At 39.5% G+C, this 18,223-nt stretch overlaps 1 protein-coding gene across 1 annotated transcript in view; it reads right to left on the bottom strand.

Annotated features, from left to right (window-relative positions):
- The window catches only part of Gria4 (glutamate receptor, ionotropic, AMPA 4), a 269,646-nt gene extending 251,824 nt beyond the window's left edge, over positions 1 to 17,822 (bottom strand). Inside the window, exons 1-2 of the mRNA XM_013009473.1 lie at positions 17,735 to 17,822; positions 16,387 to 16,545 (exon numbers count right to left, since the gene is read on the bottom strand). Coding sequence (XP_012864927.1) covers positions 16,387 to 16,545; positions 17,735 to 17,822 — 247 coding nt within the window. The remainder of the gene's footprint in view (positions 1 to 16,386; positions 16,546 to 17,734) is intronic.
- Between the last annotated feature and the right edge of the window lie 401 nt (positions 17,823 to 18,223).

Genomic DNA, 18,223 nt, shown 5'->3' with positions numbered 1-18,223 from the left:
TATTTCTGTTCATGGCCAGACATCCTGACAGTATCAATAATTCAAGTGAAATTATCCTCAATGAGACCTCAGAACTCAGAGGGAGGGTGGAAGGCGACTTGCATGACTCTCCTCTGAGATTTGGAGATTCTCATTACAGGCCTTTTAGATGCAGAATCTTCAAGGCAAGGTATTTTAATGAAAAATGATTTTGATGATCCTTTACCAGTCACTTACTCCACTAAAGAAATCCGTGAAGAATTGCTTCTCATTCTTTTATAGTCTCAACACTCACTAACACAAAATCTATCACAATTGGTGCATCAAGTTGGTGCTCAGAAATTAAATCAAAACACTAAACTCTAACCATCAATTCCCAATTTCCTCCATTCTCCAATCTATTCATTTATTGGGTATTAATTTCATGCTACTCAGGGTCAGGCATGGTGCCAAGAGTCAAGCAGTAGGAATTCTCTCACAAATACAATGGCAGCCTAGCTATCCAGGAGCTCATAGTCCACAAAGAGATGCACACTGAATAATAAGACAGGAACAATACCCAGGATGCCATGAGAGCCCAGCAGTGTGGATGTGCTGCAAGCCTGGAGTAATGAGAAAAAATCCCTCATGGAAAGGAACCAGATATCTAAAGCCCATCATCATTCCTGCCGCTGTTACTTTTCCTTCAGAAGGAAATTAACAGATATAATCGAATTTATAAAGTTACAGATTTCAACTGGAAATGACAAATGCTCGTAACTACAAATTTTATTAGCTCCTTGAAATGAGCTATTCTCAAACAAATAGGACAATAATTTTAGCTCATTCAAGCAGCGATTTATAGTTTTAAAAAGTATGTAAGCAGAATGGCCAAATATGGTAGTGGCTAAGTGTCTAAAGTATTCTAACCAGTTGTAAAATTAGCTCAAATGCTGAAGGCTTCTATAGTTCATCGTTAGCATATAGACATTGCAAAGAAAGGCAATACTTATTGGCAAGCTCACCACATTTTATTTAGCTACTGTTAATCAGAAAACAATGTTTATATATATATATATACACATAGGTATATTTATATATAAACACATGAAAGGAACTCAGAAATATACTGAAATGAAAATTCTGCATAAAAAATAATTCTTCTAAGAATGGTAGTACATGTTTGCTAGCCCAGCTTGTGGGAGGTACAGGTGGATGGACTGTAATTCCGGTCCAGTGCAGGTAAAGAATGTTATCAAGTTCTCATCTCAAAAGCCAGCTTGGCTGCGTATACATATACGCAGGTGTGTGTGTGTGTGTGTGTGTGTGTGTGTGTGTGTGTGTGTGTGTGTGTGTGTGTGTGTGTGTGTGTGTGTGTGTGTGTGTGTGTGTATTTGGAGCCCAAAGCACAGAGAGCTGTAGGCTGATTCAAGCAGTAGAGTATCTAGCAAGTACAAGGCCTTCATGAGTTCAAATCTCAATGCTGAAGAGAGGGACAATAATTACTACCACATCTTGGTACAGTCATGTCAATTTCCTCTATGCTGGTTCTTATGATTACAATTTTAAAAAACCACCTTTCCACTCCCAAGTACACGTTCCATACTTCCCATATACTAAAGTTACTATATCATGCTGTTTAATAGTTGCACATTATTTTCTTAAGTAGACAATGAGTCTGTGTCATTACCAGTAATTAAAGCAAGTGAATATTACTATCACCAACTGGAAAATTTCCCATTGAAATGAAGTATTGGAAGCATAAAGTATTGGAAAGGTGAACACATTGTCACTTTGAAAAATACTGTTTTAGCAACAGCTCTCTCTCTCTCTCTCTCAATGGCAATATTCACACCTAGTTTCTAATTTGTGACTTATCACTTGTATAAAATGAAGCTTAATTGCAAGTCTCTTCTTTTCTCATCATGTGTAATCATCACCAAAGATTCTGAAAACAAGAAGCAAATGCTATACATATGCACATATTATGTACAGCTAATGCAAACTTTATTCTTTTTTATTTATTTTATTTATTTTGGGGGGGGTCCGGTCATGGGGCCTGAACTCTGGGCCTGGACGCCTTCAGCTCAAGGCTAGCACTCTACCACTTGAGCCACAGCACCACTTCCATTTTTTCTTTTTGCTTATGTGGTGCTGAGGAATCGAACCCAGGGCCTCATGCATGCAAGGCCAGCGCTCTACCACTGAGTCACCTTCCCAGCCTGCAAACTTTATTCTATATGTAACATGCACACTGATATATACATTCACATATATGTTTAAAAGGAATTTGTAAGAATATCCAGCAATGTATATGACAATTGATAATTCATAATTTTGAAGAGAATGAAAAAGCATATCCTATAAATTGTATTTGCTCCTATTTCACTGTATTTCTTCCTTTCAAAGGCTGTGTGTATGTGTTTAGGGGTGCAAATATACAAACATCTGTGAAAGTAATTATACTAATTATTAAATATGTATCACTGTTCAAAAGATTTTATTAAAACCAGTTGTCTTCATAGTGTGTGATACGTTGGCAACTCACAATTACTGAGTACTTATTTGTGCTAACCAAATTAAAAAAATGCTTTCCATCAAGGACAGAAATTTAACAGAAGCATCATCTGAGATGTAATACTAAATGGAGTATACAGTTCTCTGGCAGCATCTCAATTAACCTATCAGGAGATGTAATCACCGGTACCCATATTGCAAATGATGCCTATGTTTTGTTTCTGTGTTTGTCCTTCCCCACACTGTTGTCTCTTTTACAATCTGTTTGCCATCTTACAAGACCTGGTTTGCAGGCTGAAGATACACTGTGAGGGTAATAAGCTAAGTATCTGTTGCTGGATGCAGCAGTTCTTATGGAAAAACAGCAGAACATATGCAATGATGAGCTCCACCAGCAGCCACTGAAGTAACAAAACTACCTCTCCTGTCTAGGAAACACTTTCTCAGGGTAGAATTTGGTATGAGAAAGAAACCAGGCTTTGCTATATACACGAATGAGCAGTACTGGAAGGAAGTTCTTCTCAAACGCAAATAATTATTTTCTAAACCCTGTAAAAACATCATTCTGCCATCTTCTCTCCCAGAATAAAGAACTGTAACAGGATCACGCTGATTAAAGTGGGGAACTTCTTTCTCCTAGGCAACAGGGCCATTTGCACAGCTCTCCTCCTCCCTCTGCAGGGCTGCCCCCCCTCCTGTCCACCTCTCCGCCCTGCCCACCTGCCCAACAGCCCCCTCCTTCTACATCCGCCACACAGTCCATTCTGCAAAGGCATCCACACACGTTTCCATGTGTTCCTACCATTCCATTTTGTCTGTTTGGTGCTTTTAACTGTTTTCAAAGCATGGCCTCATCTTCTGCCATTTTCCAAGCCCAAGGATTGTCACAACATTCAGATTCCCTTTACCAACACCTCACATGCCTGAGAAGATGGGAGATGTGGGAAAGGGAATCCAGAACAGCTCAGGACAAAACCCCAAACAGTGATTTTTTTTCATATAATTCACTGGCTTGCATCGCCTGGAGGAGTACCACCCCCAGGACAAACGCAGCTCGTGGTCGATGAGTGTGGCAGATCTGTGCTCCACAACAATGCTCTCAAGAATCATTTCAATAGATCCATCAGCTCCGAAAACCATTAATACATTTTGAGGACATCATTTTTTTTTTGCATCTGACTATGTAGCCCTTCTATTTAAAAGAAGCTAAAATACAGTTTTAAAAAGTCTCTATATACATCAAAAAAGTTGAGTTCAAAACTGTTGGTACAAGTCAGATAAATAGTTCTTGGGATGTAAAATCTTCCTTAAAAGTCCAGATGAGTTTTAAATGTTGCCGAAATAAAGGTTGGAAGGCGATACTTCCATGAATAATTTCATGATAGATAGCTAGGCTCTGTACATAGCTGGCCTATCAATTCCATTAGTCTGTGAATTCCTTTACATCCCTTGTCTGATACTTTATTAATGCATCTACTATGAAGGTCTCTATGAGTGTCCAGAACATAAATATTCCATACTCAATAGTTATGTATTTACTATGAAGGAAAGGGAGGAAAAGAGGAAATTGTTTCTTTAATGTCTATAAAAATAAATTCTTAGCCGGGCACTGGTGGCTCACGCCTGTAATCCTAGCTACTCAGGAGGCTGAGATCTGAGGATCGAGGTTCAAAGCCAGCTCGGGCAGGAAAGTCCGTGAGACTCTTGTCTCCAATAAACCACTTGAAAACCAGAAGTGGCGCTGTGGCTAAAGCAGTAGAGCGCTCGCCTTGAGCTGAAGAGCACAGGGACAGCGCCTAGGCCCAGAGTTCAAGCTCCACGACGGACCAAAAAAATAAAATTGCTAAATAGATAAATTCTTAGCCAAAGTTGAACAACACAAACAAAATTAATTTCTTTCCATGTTACTCATACCTACCCAGCATATTTGTTAAGATAGATACCATATGTCCCCTTAGTAGAAATTATAGAGTACTAATCAGAAAATCTGACTATTTGGGTAAAAGCAGACCAATATCCAAGTTGAATGGGATGTATGTGTTTTTTATATTGCAGTACTACTCTGCTACTTTCCAAAAATGATGTACTTGCAAGGTGTGTATGCATGTATATAAACATGCATACATATTTAAAATGTGTTATATTTATGTATTCTATCTAACTCTAGAAAAATCAAGGATGGACAAAACAAAGAAACAATTGTAAAATGAATAGTGATGATTTTACTGAACAGTAAAATATATAAAAACTGGCCTCCTAGCTTGCCAGAGTAAGAAAGAAAACGTTTGGTTTTGTAGGCTTTCCATGGAGCAAAAAAAAAAAAAAAAACCATGCAACTCTCAGGGGAAACCTTTCCCTTGATTCTAAATCTCTGAAAAAGGAGACATGGTAAGCTGTCTTTCAAACATTCCTAGGTAGGCAGGGCTATCTATACAGTTATTAATTAAGGATAGGTTAATTTTGAACAGGGAGAAATAAAGGGTCATGAAAACATGGTGACCCTAATGACAGAGGTAACAGTGGAGGCTTGTCAGGAACAAGTTGCTACATTGGATTCCACCACACCCCTTTCTTCCAGAATCTTTAAGCCTCATGATCTCTAAGAAGTGCTGAGGACGCAGCCAGTATCTGCACAGTAAACTCCTGCGTCTGCTCCCAGCTCACCTGCCTGTCCAGGTGGACTCTCTCTACCCCCAGCACTTTGCGTCAGCAGTTCAAGTTATTTTGTCAGCAAACACCAAATGTTACAGGCACGTAGACTTTTTGTTCTACCACGTTTACTATTATCACGGAACTCTCTGGCCAGAACAGTGCACATCGGATTCTGTTAGGAGTCCTGACTTTTCTTTCCTGCCAGAATGTATTTTCTTCCCACTTTAGCTCATGCAATAAGTTGAGTGTAATAAAAACAAATGAGATGAGAATGCTTAAAGAAATTAGTAACACTTCTTTAAATCTTCCTCGCTGTCTTTGTGTAAGGGAAGGCATGAAATGAGTTAGCTTCCTCAAAGATGCCAAAGGGGAGGAAAATGAGTAAAGAGAAAACTCATTCATGCAGAAATTCGATCAATTCCTGTATCATACACAACTGTGTGAGATTATGAGGACACACCATTTAAAGAAGGCAAACATAGCCATTCACTCTGAAATTTTTTGCTCTCTGTGAGAAATATAGACAGTGGATGGCCATACGAAGATGAAAATAATCATTACAGACTGTGAGAAAAGCAAAGACAACCATTAGTAGTATATGATGATACAGCGTGACAGATTCTGGAGGGCTTGTTCTGGAGAGAGGAAGCAGGAAGGTTTTTCTGAGTTGATATCAGTTGCATCTTGGAGCTACAGGAAAAGCTAGATAAGCCAATAGCTGGGTTGAAACATTCCAAGAAAAAGAGAAATGGGTACAGGGGCACAGAAAGAAGTCTAGACCGGACTCTACCACACTTAGCAAGGCCAGGAGGTCATCCAGAATCAAGAGGTCATCAACCAGGACCATGCAGAGCTGAACTTGTATCCTAAAGGAACGGGAAGCTTTTGGAAGGGTTTAAGTGGGAAGAGCCAGCATCTGACTTTAAATTCAGATAAGCACTTCTGGCTCCAGGATATAAAGTAACTCAACTATTAAATGTAGAATCAACATTGCTTATGAATCCATTAAGGTAGTACTACTGACTTGGATGTAAACGGTGCGATTAAAAATAGAGATACTGAAAATATTTGTGATGGACTTTGTCTAGAGAAGCAAAAAGAACTGAGGTGGTGAATGACAATCAGAAGAAGGGAAAGATCAGGTAACTATTAGGAATAACAATACAGTAGACAATAAAAATACCAAAACCAGCAGTGCAACCGCTAGTGCCCTTTCGGAAAAGGGCAGACAGATGAGAAGCAGCAAGTAGGAAAATCTTTGAAAGAGATAAAATGCAGAATTTTTCCTGTAGCTCAAATTCAGTCAAGAAAGGGCAGCCGGTGTACACAGATGGAGCAGCTCCAACGGATTTTCAAAAGGATAGATTACTCAAACACACGGTGCAGGATAAAAAGGAATGCTGATTCCATACAAAAGAAATTCTAGAAGATTTAGGGTCACAAATATAAACCACAAAGGTTAAAGCCACAAAGGCACTAGAAAATATGCAATGGTATTTCTATATAAGATAGGGATGTTTGTAAATCATGTAGCCAAACTCAGAAAGCACAAAAACAATGAGTCACATACTTGACTAATTATGAATTTCCATATCTATATGGTAAACGACATCACAAACGATGCTGCTGGAAGCCAGAAGTGGAAAAATGCATCTGTAACAGATAGGATAAAGTTAACCTCTAGATACATAAACTACTCCCATAAATAAAGGAGCAAGTAGACTGGCAAGAGAAGAGTACACAGCCCTTATTAACACTGGACAATTTTCTCAGTCTCACTATTAATCAAAAACATGTAAATTAAAACAGCAATTAGATGCCATTTTCACCAATCACAGGCAAGTAAAGATTCAAGAGACTGATAATGGCCAGTGTTGGCAGGTCATAGAGAAATGATTATTATCACATACTGGTGTTTACAGATTTTAGGTGGCATTTTTTTCAGAAGAAGATATAAAAAAATCAATTAAAAGCCCAAATCTACATCATGTCATATAGAAATTTATCCCTGAGGGTTGATGATTCCACATGAGTACTTGCAGGTACACAAAAAGTTTTACTGCTATTTGCAATGCTAAAAATGTGAGCCAGCTATAGTGATTAGGAGCCGTATGTAACCCTAGCACTGGAGCGGAAGAGGCATGAGGATCATGAGTTCAGGACCAGCTGAAGCTACAAAGGGAAACTCAATCTCTTGGACCCGTTACAACAATGAGAAGTACAAGTTGTCATGTCGAAAACTAACTTTACAACTTTGGGGGGGGAGGGTTGGGGGGCGGGGGGAGGCTGGGAAGGGATGGGAAGGGGAAACAAAGGAGGAGGCTACAATGCTTGATAAGAAATGTACTCATTATCTTGCCCATGTAATTGTAACCCCTCTGTACAGTATTTTCACAATTAAAAAAATGAAAAAAAAAAAGGCTGAGGATATAGGTTAGGGGTAAGTGCTTGCCTAGTACACATATGGCCTTGGGTTTAATACCCATCATTGAAAAAAGATGTAGAAACAACAAATGTTGATCTAGCACCTAAAACCCCTCAAATGGCATGTTATATTATATAGCAGTAGAAGAATATGAAATAGTATTTTCTGTCAGTTTATAAAAATTATTATTAAGAGAAATACGTCATTAAAATTATAGAGTGATATTTACATATCAGATACATAATAGAATATTGCTTTGGTTATACTTTCTCTCTCTAGTCTGTACAGGAAAAAAAAGATGTCTGGAAAGATTTACAGCAAACTGTTATTCTCATTAAGTCCAAGTGGTGGGATTTAAAAATATTTTCTTCTAGGGATTATTTAAAATTATTCTGAGTTATTTAAAATGTGAAGAAGTGTGTACTTTATACAATAAAATATGAAAAACAATCAGCTTACAGCATACTATATTTAAATTTAGTGATGAAAAACTGCGTATTGGAAAATGCACATATGTGATAAATATGAGCAAACACATAATAAAAGTAAGCAAACACTGACTGCAGTGACTGTATGACTTTCGCTTTACCTGGAGACATATGGTAGATTATGAAAAAAGAGGTCTAACTCTTAAATTATTTATACTTTATTTTACATTTACTGACAATATGGCAGTTTCATTAAATCAGAGGCAAGCAGTGTTGCTATAAAAACAGGAAGAATTTTGACTTAATCTTGATGCTTTCCGACAGTCTAGAATCCAAAATGATGTCAAGGAAACCATGAAAGAAATCACCTTACAGCTAAGCCCATTTTACCACCATTTTCTCAGGGAAAACAGTGTTTAATTTGTGCAGTAATTCTGAAATCGAAAAATTCTCCCATAAAATTTAGTATGCTGGCCAAGTAGTAGAGCATCCAGCACTGTGTGCCTAACAGTTAGGAGTTAGTTAGTTGTCTTTTACACATCCGGGTATTTATGACATGAAGTTGGCAATCTAAAGCACTGAGAATGTCTCCCTTTAGAATCCTTTAATGTTGTGCTGAATTTCAAATCTCAAAGAAGAGTAATTTTCCAGTGTGAAATGCTATACAGATTCATTGGGAGTAAATGAAAGTTGTTAGTCAGGTAGCTTTGAGATAAACATCTTGATACTTAAATTGAGGGCCCCTTAGCTATAGTCATACCAAGTGATGTACATGTTGTAGGGACCTACTAATCATGATACTACCATATGGGCAGGAGGTGAAAAGTCCAATGTTTTAGAGAACTGACTTTAAGATCTGAGGCTGACTCTACGACCCAGATGCTGTGGATACTTTTGTGGTCAGAGGCAAATTTTCTGAGCTATGTGGATCTTCAGCTTCTCTGCCTATAAAAAGATAAAAATAATGCCTACTTTTTACAGATTTGTACAAAAATTGAGGTACAACATCCCTGGCCATAAAGGTGAGGCAAATAAAAACAACATTAAAATTGCATCTCACCCCAGTAAGATTGGCCAGCATCAAGAACACAAATAATAAGAAAGCTAGCAGGGATGTGAGGAGAAAGGAATCCTCTAACACTGTTGATGGGAGTGTAAACTAGCACAACTACTCAGAAGGTGGTCTAGAGATTCCTCAGAAAACTAAACATAGGACTATCCCATGATCCAACCATACTACTCTGCGGCATCTACCCAGAGAATTGTAAGTCAGGTAAAGACACGTGCACACCCGTGTTCATTGCTGTTCTATTCGCACCAACCAAGTTATGGAAATAGCCCACAAGCCCTACAACTGATGAGCGGATGAGAAAACATGGTACATACATATTATGGAATTTTACTCATCCATTAGAAAGATTAGATGTTATTTGCAGAAAAAAAATTAAGCCAGGCTCAGAGAGACAAACAGCACGTTTTCTCTCACATTTGTAGAAGCTAGAGCTAAAATACAAACTTCATGATAACATATAGAGTTGTGTATCTGTGCGTATACACATAAACCAACTGACTAAACCAACTGACTAAAGGTGTAACTCATCTGAAAATCTAATATACTGCTTGCCAAAATGAGTAACAAAGAGTGGAAATATGTTTTTACGGGGAAGGGCAAGGGAAGGACAGGAATAGAGGGAGGATGGGTGAGAAGTGTAATTATGTAACTATTACTTGAGGATAGGAATGGGGGGGGATAGGGACGAATAATGGAAGAGGTAACAGCGGTCAAAAAGCATTGTCCTCATAACCGGACTTATAGAATTGTACCCTTTTTGCACAATTGCTTAATAATAAAAAAATTTTAAAAAACCACTGCCAACCAATGAAACCCTGAACCAGGGTATACGGTCAGCAATGTACTAATAGTAGCTGTTATCAATACTATTATAATTACAGAATGCATGCATTTCGGAGAACATTGTTGCAAGCAATGTGAAATCATACAAGCTCTTCAGAGGCCCTGAAGACTAAGCCCCTACAATTGGATTTACTAATTTCTAAGTCACCGATGACCTTCAAGAGCAAGGTGCTCCAGGAGTGCCGATTGTAAGGGAAAAGTTAAATAGTGATAAAAATAGAAGGAGCTGATGCAGAATATGTGGCCCTCTGAAGCTAACAGAAGAATTAAAAATAAGATGACAGCGTGGGCAAAGGCCCAGGCCAAGGATTTTTCCAGTGAGGACAAATTGATTGCGCTTCCTCTCAGGGAAGAAGCTAGATGGAGTTTATAGAAAAGCTCCTGATTGGTTGCAAGGATAAAATCCTATAGTACTTCTCAAACACTAACTTATCTTCATCTCTTAGCATAACTCTCCTCCTCATACTCTATACCACAGCCAGAATTAACTAGATCCAGTAGCTTGAATGAATGCACCTGCCTCCCCATGCCCTAGATGCGGCCTCATGCACCACATCTTTGGCCATCCATCACCTCTTTCCTCTTCCTCCTCCTTCAAATGACCCAACTAGAGCTTTCATATCAGGACATATTACAGAATGACACACCAGGTATTATTACCCTTCCTGTATTTCTCTCAATCATAGCTTCTTGTTTTCCTTTTCATGCACTTATCTTCATGAACTGCAATCTGCAATGGGACCTGGCCCTTTCCCACTGAGCTCACCAAGAGGAGCAGGTACTCTTACAGGTTTTATGTTCCCAATGTCTCACACAAGTCCTCAGGAAAGCTGTTTCATAAGTATGTTTAGGGAATCCATGGTTCTACTATTATCCAGTCTAATGAATGAATGGATGATTCTCACATAATGACTTCGGCCTTCCTTGTTATCATTCACCATCATGTGATTAATGAACAAATTGCCCAGAACTGTCTTGTCCTATTTTCTTCAAAACTTGTAATTAGAGAAAAGATAAATGACAATTCTCTTTTCTTTTGTAATTCAAGCAATCTCACTACAAATGGGTATTTCCATACCCTTGCCACCCACTGTTAAACAAAAGCACTGTGATGTTAGTTAGAGGACCTGGTTCAAGCTCAGGTTTTATAGTCTGGAACTATAAGTTAGTTTATTCTGCAAATTAACTATAAGTTAGTTTATATAACTATAAGTTAGTTTATCCTGAAAATAAACTAACTTCTTTGTGCCAAAATATACCAAATTACAAAATACAGTACCATTTTCTCAGACTACCTCACTGTAAGCTCAGCTTGAGGTCAAATAAAATCATACAGATGAAAGCTATAAAAAATCTATGTATTTCATAAGGTGTAAGACATATTATGTTCATTCTTCATTGTAAAATCCCTAACAACAACATTAATTGTAAATATATATATATATATATATATATGTATAGATAGATGATAAATTGTTAAGATGGATGGATAAAGATGAAGATACAGACTTTTCACAACAGCAGGAATTAAAATGCTTCCTCCTTGGGAAATAAAAACCTTTGGAAGAATCCAGAATGGAAAATAAGTAAAGAATGTTTCTGACAGTTTTATGAAAGCTTAATCCTGTGACACCTGAGAGATTTATCAATGGAAATTTTGGCCCTTCCTATGATTTAATAGATGGATAATCCATCGGAATATGACTCAGATCTCTGTCATTAACCTCAAAGTAGATAATTATGGGCAAGAGATTAAAAAAATGTTAAAACTAAAGAATTATTTCAAACCAGAATAGACTTTTGCAATCAGTTCAAATTAAGAAAGCTTAATAAGAGGCACAATAGAATCACATCACTCATGTTCCTAAAAGTAAGCAAAATGATTCTTAATTCTAAGGTATTTTTACTTTTTGTGATTTTGTGGGTTTTGGGGTTTTTTTTGCCAGTCTTGGGGTTTGAACTCTGGGCCTGAGGTGCTGTCCCTGAGCTTCTTTTGCTCAAGGCTAGTGCTCTTTCACTTGAGCAACAGGGCCACTTCCAGATTTTTCTGAATAGTTTATTGGAGATAAGAGTCTCCTGGACTTTCCTGCCCTGACTGGCTTTGAACTGTGATCCTCAGATCTCAGCCTCCTGTGTAGCTAGGATTACAGGTGTAAGCCACCGGCGCCCGACTATTTTCACTCTTTACAGTCAGAATTTTATCTTTATCATGTTTAGGAATAATAAATGCCTCATGTAAACTTGTAGAATGCTTTTTCGGGATGCATGTTTCTGAAAGGGAAAATGTACAATATGTTAACAGTGTTAGTTAGACCCAAACTGCCAAGTTATTGGGTAAGTTTGGTGTGTTTGGGTTACATACCTCCCTGAAGGTCTTGTTTCATATGTCACACTCTCTGTGTGTTTAAGTTAACTAAACAAATCTACTTTACATGCCAAACTACATGTACATCTTGGATATTTAGGGTTGAAAAGTAAATTGGCCACAAACAGAAGTAATATTTATCTTAAAAGAATAAAAAGGCTTTTGATGTTTACTAGAGTATGCTACATAATCCATTTGTGATTGTTGCAACTTCTCAATCATCTGTTGGACAACCGAAAAAATTTTGACAAAAGAGGAGAGCAAGATAAACATATTCATAACTAAAAAAAGGAGCCAAGCGCTGGCTGGTGGCTCATGCCAGTTATTCTAGATTTGAGGATCAAAGTTTGAAGTCAGCTGAGGCAGGAAAGTCCATAAGACTCTTTTCTCCAATTAACCACAAAAAAACAGAAGTCGGACATGGTGTTGTGGCTCAAGTGGTAGAAAGTGACAGAGCACATGTACCTTGAGCAAACACTTTGAGCTGAAGAGCTCAGGGACAGTGCCCAGGCCCAGAGTTCAAGCCTCACCACTGACAAAAAAAAAAAAAAAAAAAGCTAGGAATAGCACCCAGGCCCTGAATTCAAGCCTCAGGGCCAGCACGAAATTAATTAACCAACTGGTTCTTCCATAAAAATTAAAAAGGTGGGAAATATTCTATAAAAATCTTTCATATTTCATCAAGATAACAATATATGCATACTTGAAATGTTTCATTACATACTTCCACCTGGCTGGAAGAAAACTGAAAGGCTTATTTTAGAAACTGAGTATCTGTGACTATATTGAACAGAGGCTGCCTTGATAGGGAGTTTTAATGTAGATGAATTAAACTAGTAAGAGTAATGTCTCAAGTACTATTTTCATATAGAAAATTTCTTGATAGACTACTTTGGTTACTACATTTGTTAAAACTTAACCTATTATATCCTTTAGCCAAATCTCCAGCTAGTAACTATTGGAAAAATATTTTGAAAATTAGCCTATTTTTGGCTGCCTCAAATGTTCTATAAAAGGCATTTTTTGACTTAATTTACATGCTTGTTTTCAAAGATAACTATTTTAATATCTACCTGAAATGATGGTATTTTTACTAAAGAATATTATCCATATGGAATTTGTGTGTTTCCAATGTTAATTTTTTATCATCCCGTATACTCTGTATACATCCGAACAAAGAAATGTGTGTATCTAATTACATTTGAAATTTTACTTCAAGGGCTTTTTATTACACATTTTTTATTGAAAGAGGTCCTAAGTATTATCTATATTTCTTCTAATTTCTCTTTTATATCTAGCAAAGTGTAACTTTCCAACCATGTAAATAGCTACAAAAAAAAGTAAGTAATGCTTTCTGGAAAAACTGTAAAGCCAAAATAGGTGTCCTTCCAAGGACTAGAGATTTACATTAAAAATACAGGTTTTGAGATAACCAGATCACTTAGGTGTACATAAATGCTATACAAAGATGAGTTTAGTTGCCCACAGTATTTGTAGATACTATTGTTATCTTGAGCAAAATAAAGTTTTAAATTATATCTGCCCATGAATACACTGCTTTAGTAGGAGGGGTGTGTTCCATAAACGCTGAAAACACCCTCTTTAATGACCCTTATTTATACTGAGTTAAAAGAAATCCAGTGCCCTACATTGCAATCCAACATGACACATTTGAAAATCCAGTCTGTATCACAGGGAGAAAAAAAAATTGTGTTTACCCTTTTGTAGCCAAAGGCAAGAGCTTGATGTATGAGGTCAGCCTATACTTCTTGCTTACATTTCACCTTTAACTAGACTGGAAAAATCACATGTGCATCTGTTTTTGGTCAATTCATTCAACAGCCACCAATCAGCTGACCCATACTCTCAAATTCAGCTCAGGTTTGCCTTAAGGATATTTGGCATAGTCATTTGTCAAAATAATTGTCTTTTTCCCCACTAGAAAATATTTTCCCTTATTTACATTTTGCTGTTTAGGAGTATTTTTAAACCCCTACATCAATTGCATACGATGGCAAAAAAAAAAGTACATCGCCAAAACAAACAGAATAAAGCCTGCTTTTGGTTTCCCCACTCTTAATGTATTAAATAGTAGCATCCACTCTATTTCATACTTTTTCCTCCAGATTCTGTATGCGACTTCTCACCACTATCTCATATTTACACAGGATTCGTACATAATTTTTTATACAAATAAAATAGTAGTCACTAAGTTGATCCCAAATGAGGTTAATTATAAGGACGAAGAAAGGATTGGCACTTCATACCTTACGTAGGTGGAAACCACTGTGCAAACTTTTCACAGTTTTAAGGTCTTAATTTGTGAAAACCATACAAAAATCAAACTAATGTAGCTATCACTTTTAAGAAAATCATTCATTACTTTAAAAGTAATCTACTGTTGATATAGTACCTTCATGTAGAGAGTATGGATTACTTTTAAAGCTAGTAATGTTTATATCAACAGAATCTTGAACACATGAAAAGTATTTAAATAAACAAATAATATTCATGTGTTAAGGAGAACACTTATGGAACTATTGGACCTGCTGACATCCCTTTTTAATTCTAGATGTATAATACTAATAACAAAATTTGCAAAAAAATGTCTATTTACAAGCATAACTCAAACATATGTATTTCTGGCTTAAAAATAATAGCTTTCTGCTTTGATGTAATGCTAATTCCCTCAGTTAATGAAATAAGTGTTTTTTTTTTAAATGAAGTAGTCTTCTTAGGAACTAGCACATCCATGAAAAGTAATGTAAATGTGAGATTTTACACAACTGTCCAATGCTCCAACCTCTTATGAGATCAGTTCTAATAAAGTAGTAAACAGACCACCCCCAAACCAAGAAAAAGTGATCACAGTATGTCTTAAATAAGTTAACCACACACAAATGCAAATGAAAATATTTGCTAGTGAAAGAGAAACCTTCAAATCAGTTACAAACCCTTTGCTTTCTATATCACTTGCTTCTTTGTTCAGTATACTTTCTTGTATAAGAGGATTCTTTTAAAATGGAAAGATGTGCCAACTTGTCATCATAAAAACGATCTATGATTCAGTTTAAACATTTTATCCTTCTTGTGAAATCATGGGAAATTTTATATGGAAACACTCCCAGTACATCTTAGATCAGCTAGAGCCATTCTTCCTCTAGAATTATGAAATAGTGGTAAACGAGCACATCAATCAGAGGAAACATTCAAAATACACATTTCCTCCTAGAATGAAAAGGCAGTAGAACGCTACCCACTGGCCAGCTGTTAGATTATTGCATGTTGTGAATTAACCCATGTGCTTCCTTAAGTGAAATGACCCAGAATCCTGTGTGGGAACACGGTGCCACCATTTCCTTTGAACATTACGTGAGGTCACTCACTTCACTTCATTGTGGAGAGAGCAGATCCAGCTGGGCTGGTTTGTGAGTTCAGGTGGATCTGAGACTAAGTTGATTTGGCATCAAGGTACAATTCATGGCATTACAGCCACAGGATATATGCATTGCGCGATAGGCAGAGACATTTACAACCCAGAACATAGGAGTGCCCAGAACATAGGAGTGGGGCAGACTCCAGTGACATCACTAGACCAGAGGCATCAACCGACTCAAACAGACACCTCCACCCCAGCACTCCCATCTCTCCCCAGCATGCAAGCCTTCCTTCTGTCACCTACACCTTCATGGGGAAAAGAGCAGCTGCCCCTCTGTGCAAGAAAACTTGGGTTTACTCAAGTGACCAGCAAAGAAAAAAACCAAAGGAAGAGAATTTAAAAAACAAAACAAGAGAAAAAAACTAAAGGAAGGGAACACAAAAACTAGATTAAGTACATGTCACTAAACTGACATTTACATGATAGGAATAGCACTGAAGGGGAAATGAAGTTGTATTTTCCATACAAGAAATGAAGAAAGAAGAAGGTAGGGAGGAATGAAAGGAGAGAAGAACTAAATAATCCCAGATGAAATCTTCCCTTAACTCTGATTTTCCTCTGCAAGCAGCCAACTGTGGGAATCGTGACATTCTTTCACAAAACCACAATAAAAGAGCGCAAAGGGACGGCAATACCTCATTTCAGGTCTCTTCTCATTTAGCCATGTAACTTAGCTTTTTTACTTACAGGCATTTGTCACGGCAAAACTGTTGGCTGTCTCGATGTTGTCCACGTGAGGTACCAAATTAAAAGGAGCTTCTGACGCATTGGGGCTGGTGTTATGAAGAAAAATTGCTAATCGAAAAGCAGTGTATTCCTGATCTGTGTTTCGGATGAAGAGACCACCTATGGCAAACAGAGAGGAACGCATTCAGTGGCCCCTCTCGTCAATATCTGAAGCACTGTCAAGTCTACTCACAAGCACCGTACAGTGAAGGGGCGATCCCTGGCACATTTTGGGGAGACTAGTCCCTAAGAGGCATGCTCGGTGTTTTGGTTCTGGACGACAGCTCTGCTTTTCTCCTGGCCCCGATGTGTCATGATCACAGTGACCTCTGAGCACACCGAGCGTGGGTTTTACCTTCTGTCACTTGTCCACCCCAGGATTCCCAACATGGTCACACCGGGAGCTCTGGGGTTCTCTCTCTTTCAGAAGAGCAGGCAGATGCACACGGGGGAGGGGGGGATGTACATGGAAACACAGGGCTGGAGGAATGCAGGGGCGTCCTGGCCAAGAGCCAGGGCTCTAGAGAGAGATGAACTTTGTGATTCTGCTGGTCGTGGCCCTTCAGTCTCCTGAGCTCGGGGGCTGGCTGCACCTTCCATGAGAAACGATGCAGCACTGAGGCTGGGCTGGAAGAAATTCAATAGCTGCGTCCCATGAAAAGCCAGGAGAGCAGCCGAGCCAGCCGAGCCAGCAGAGCCCAGGACCTGGGGCTGGTGGCTGGGGAGGGGAGGCAGCTAGCCAGGCAAGAGCTGTCGTGAAGAAGGAAACAAAGCCACACGAGAGAGAGGAGAGAGGGAGAGAGAGAGATCGGAGAGAGAGACAGAGAGAGACAGAGAGAGACAGAGAGAGATCAGAGAGGCATCGAACTTTGCCATGGGCTAAGCCACAGCCGGGAAAGGCACCCGGTGCGGTGGAAACGGTTAAACAATAACATAAAATAAAAAGCCAGTGTCCTTCAGTACTCGGATGGAGGCGGCTGCGTCCAGCATCAGGTGAATCGTATGAAATACACAGACACCCCTCCCCCAGGGGGGACCCCCCACCCCACCCCACCCCACTCCCTGCAACCCGACTTAACCGAGTCAGATCCAAGGTGGACCCGGGGCTGGGGGCTGGAGGGGACCGGCTGGGCGGGCGGTCGTCCCGCGGGCACGCCGCCGGCGGAGGCTCGGCCGCGGAGGCTGCCTCCCCGGGCGCGGGGAGGCGGAGGAGGAAGGGCCGCGGCCGGGAGGGAAGCGAGCCCCGGGAGCTCGCCGGCAACTCCGGGAACTCACTTTGGGAGGTCTGCGGGGGCCCCGCGGCGCTTACCTATTTGGACGCTGCTTGGAAAGGCTCCCATGACGAGTCCCCAGAATCCAGAAAACAACAAGACAATTTGTCTGCAAATAATCCTCATCTTCCTGCTCTCCTCTCCCTGGCGCGCGCTCTCTCGCTCTCTCTCGCCCGCTCGCTCTCACACTCTTCCTAAAGGGGGCTCGGCCCAGGCATGGGAGACGCTGGCGCTAAAATTAAATAACAACAACAACAATAATAATAGGGATCGCACGGGAGGCGGGAGGAGAGCGCGGGCTGGGCGAGCGCGGCGCTTGCCCTCAGCAGCCCCGGGCGCGCGGCGGCCAGGCTTTTCCCGCAGTCTCCATAGCCCTGGGAGACGGAGTCTCGGTCCGGCTGCAAATGTGGCACATGCAGAAGATGGTGGTGGACGGCGAGTGGCTGCCGGCGGGGACGAGACATGCGCTCTGTCGGTGCCTCGCTCGCCCCTCGCTCGCTTTCCCGCACACACACACACACACACAC

This window comes from Dipodomys ordii, unplaced genomic scaffold (assembly GCF_000151885.1).
Source record: "Dipodomys ordii isolate 6190 unplaced genomic scaffold, Dord_2.0 Scaffold10, whole genome shotgun sequence".
NCBI lineage: Eukaryota > Metazoa > Chordata > Mammalia > Rodentia > Heteromyidae > Dipodomys > Dipodomys ordii.
Note: the sequence above shows the minus strand (reverse complement) of the source record. Positions and strands in the feature narration are given on the sequence as shown.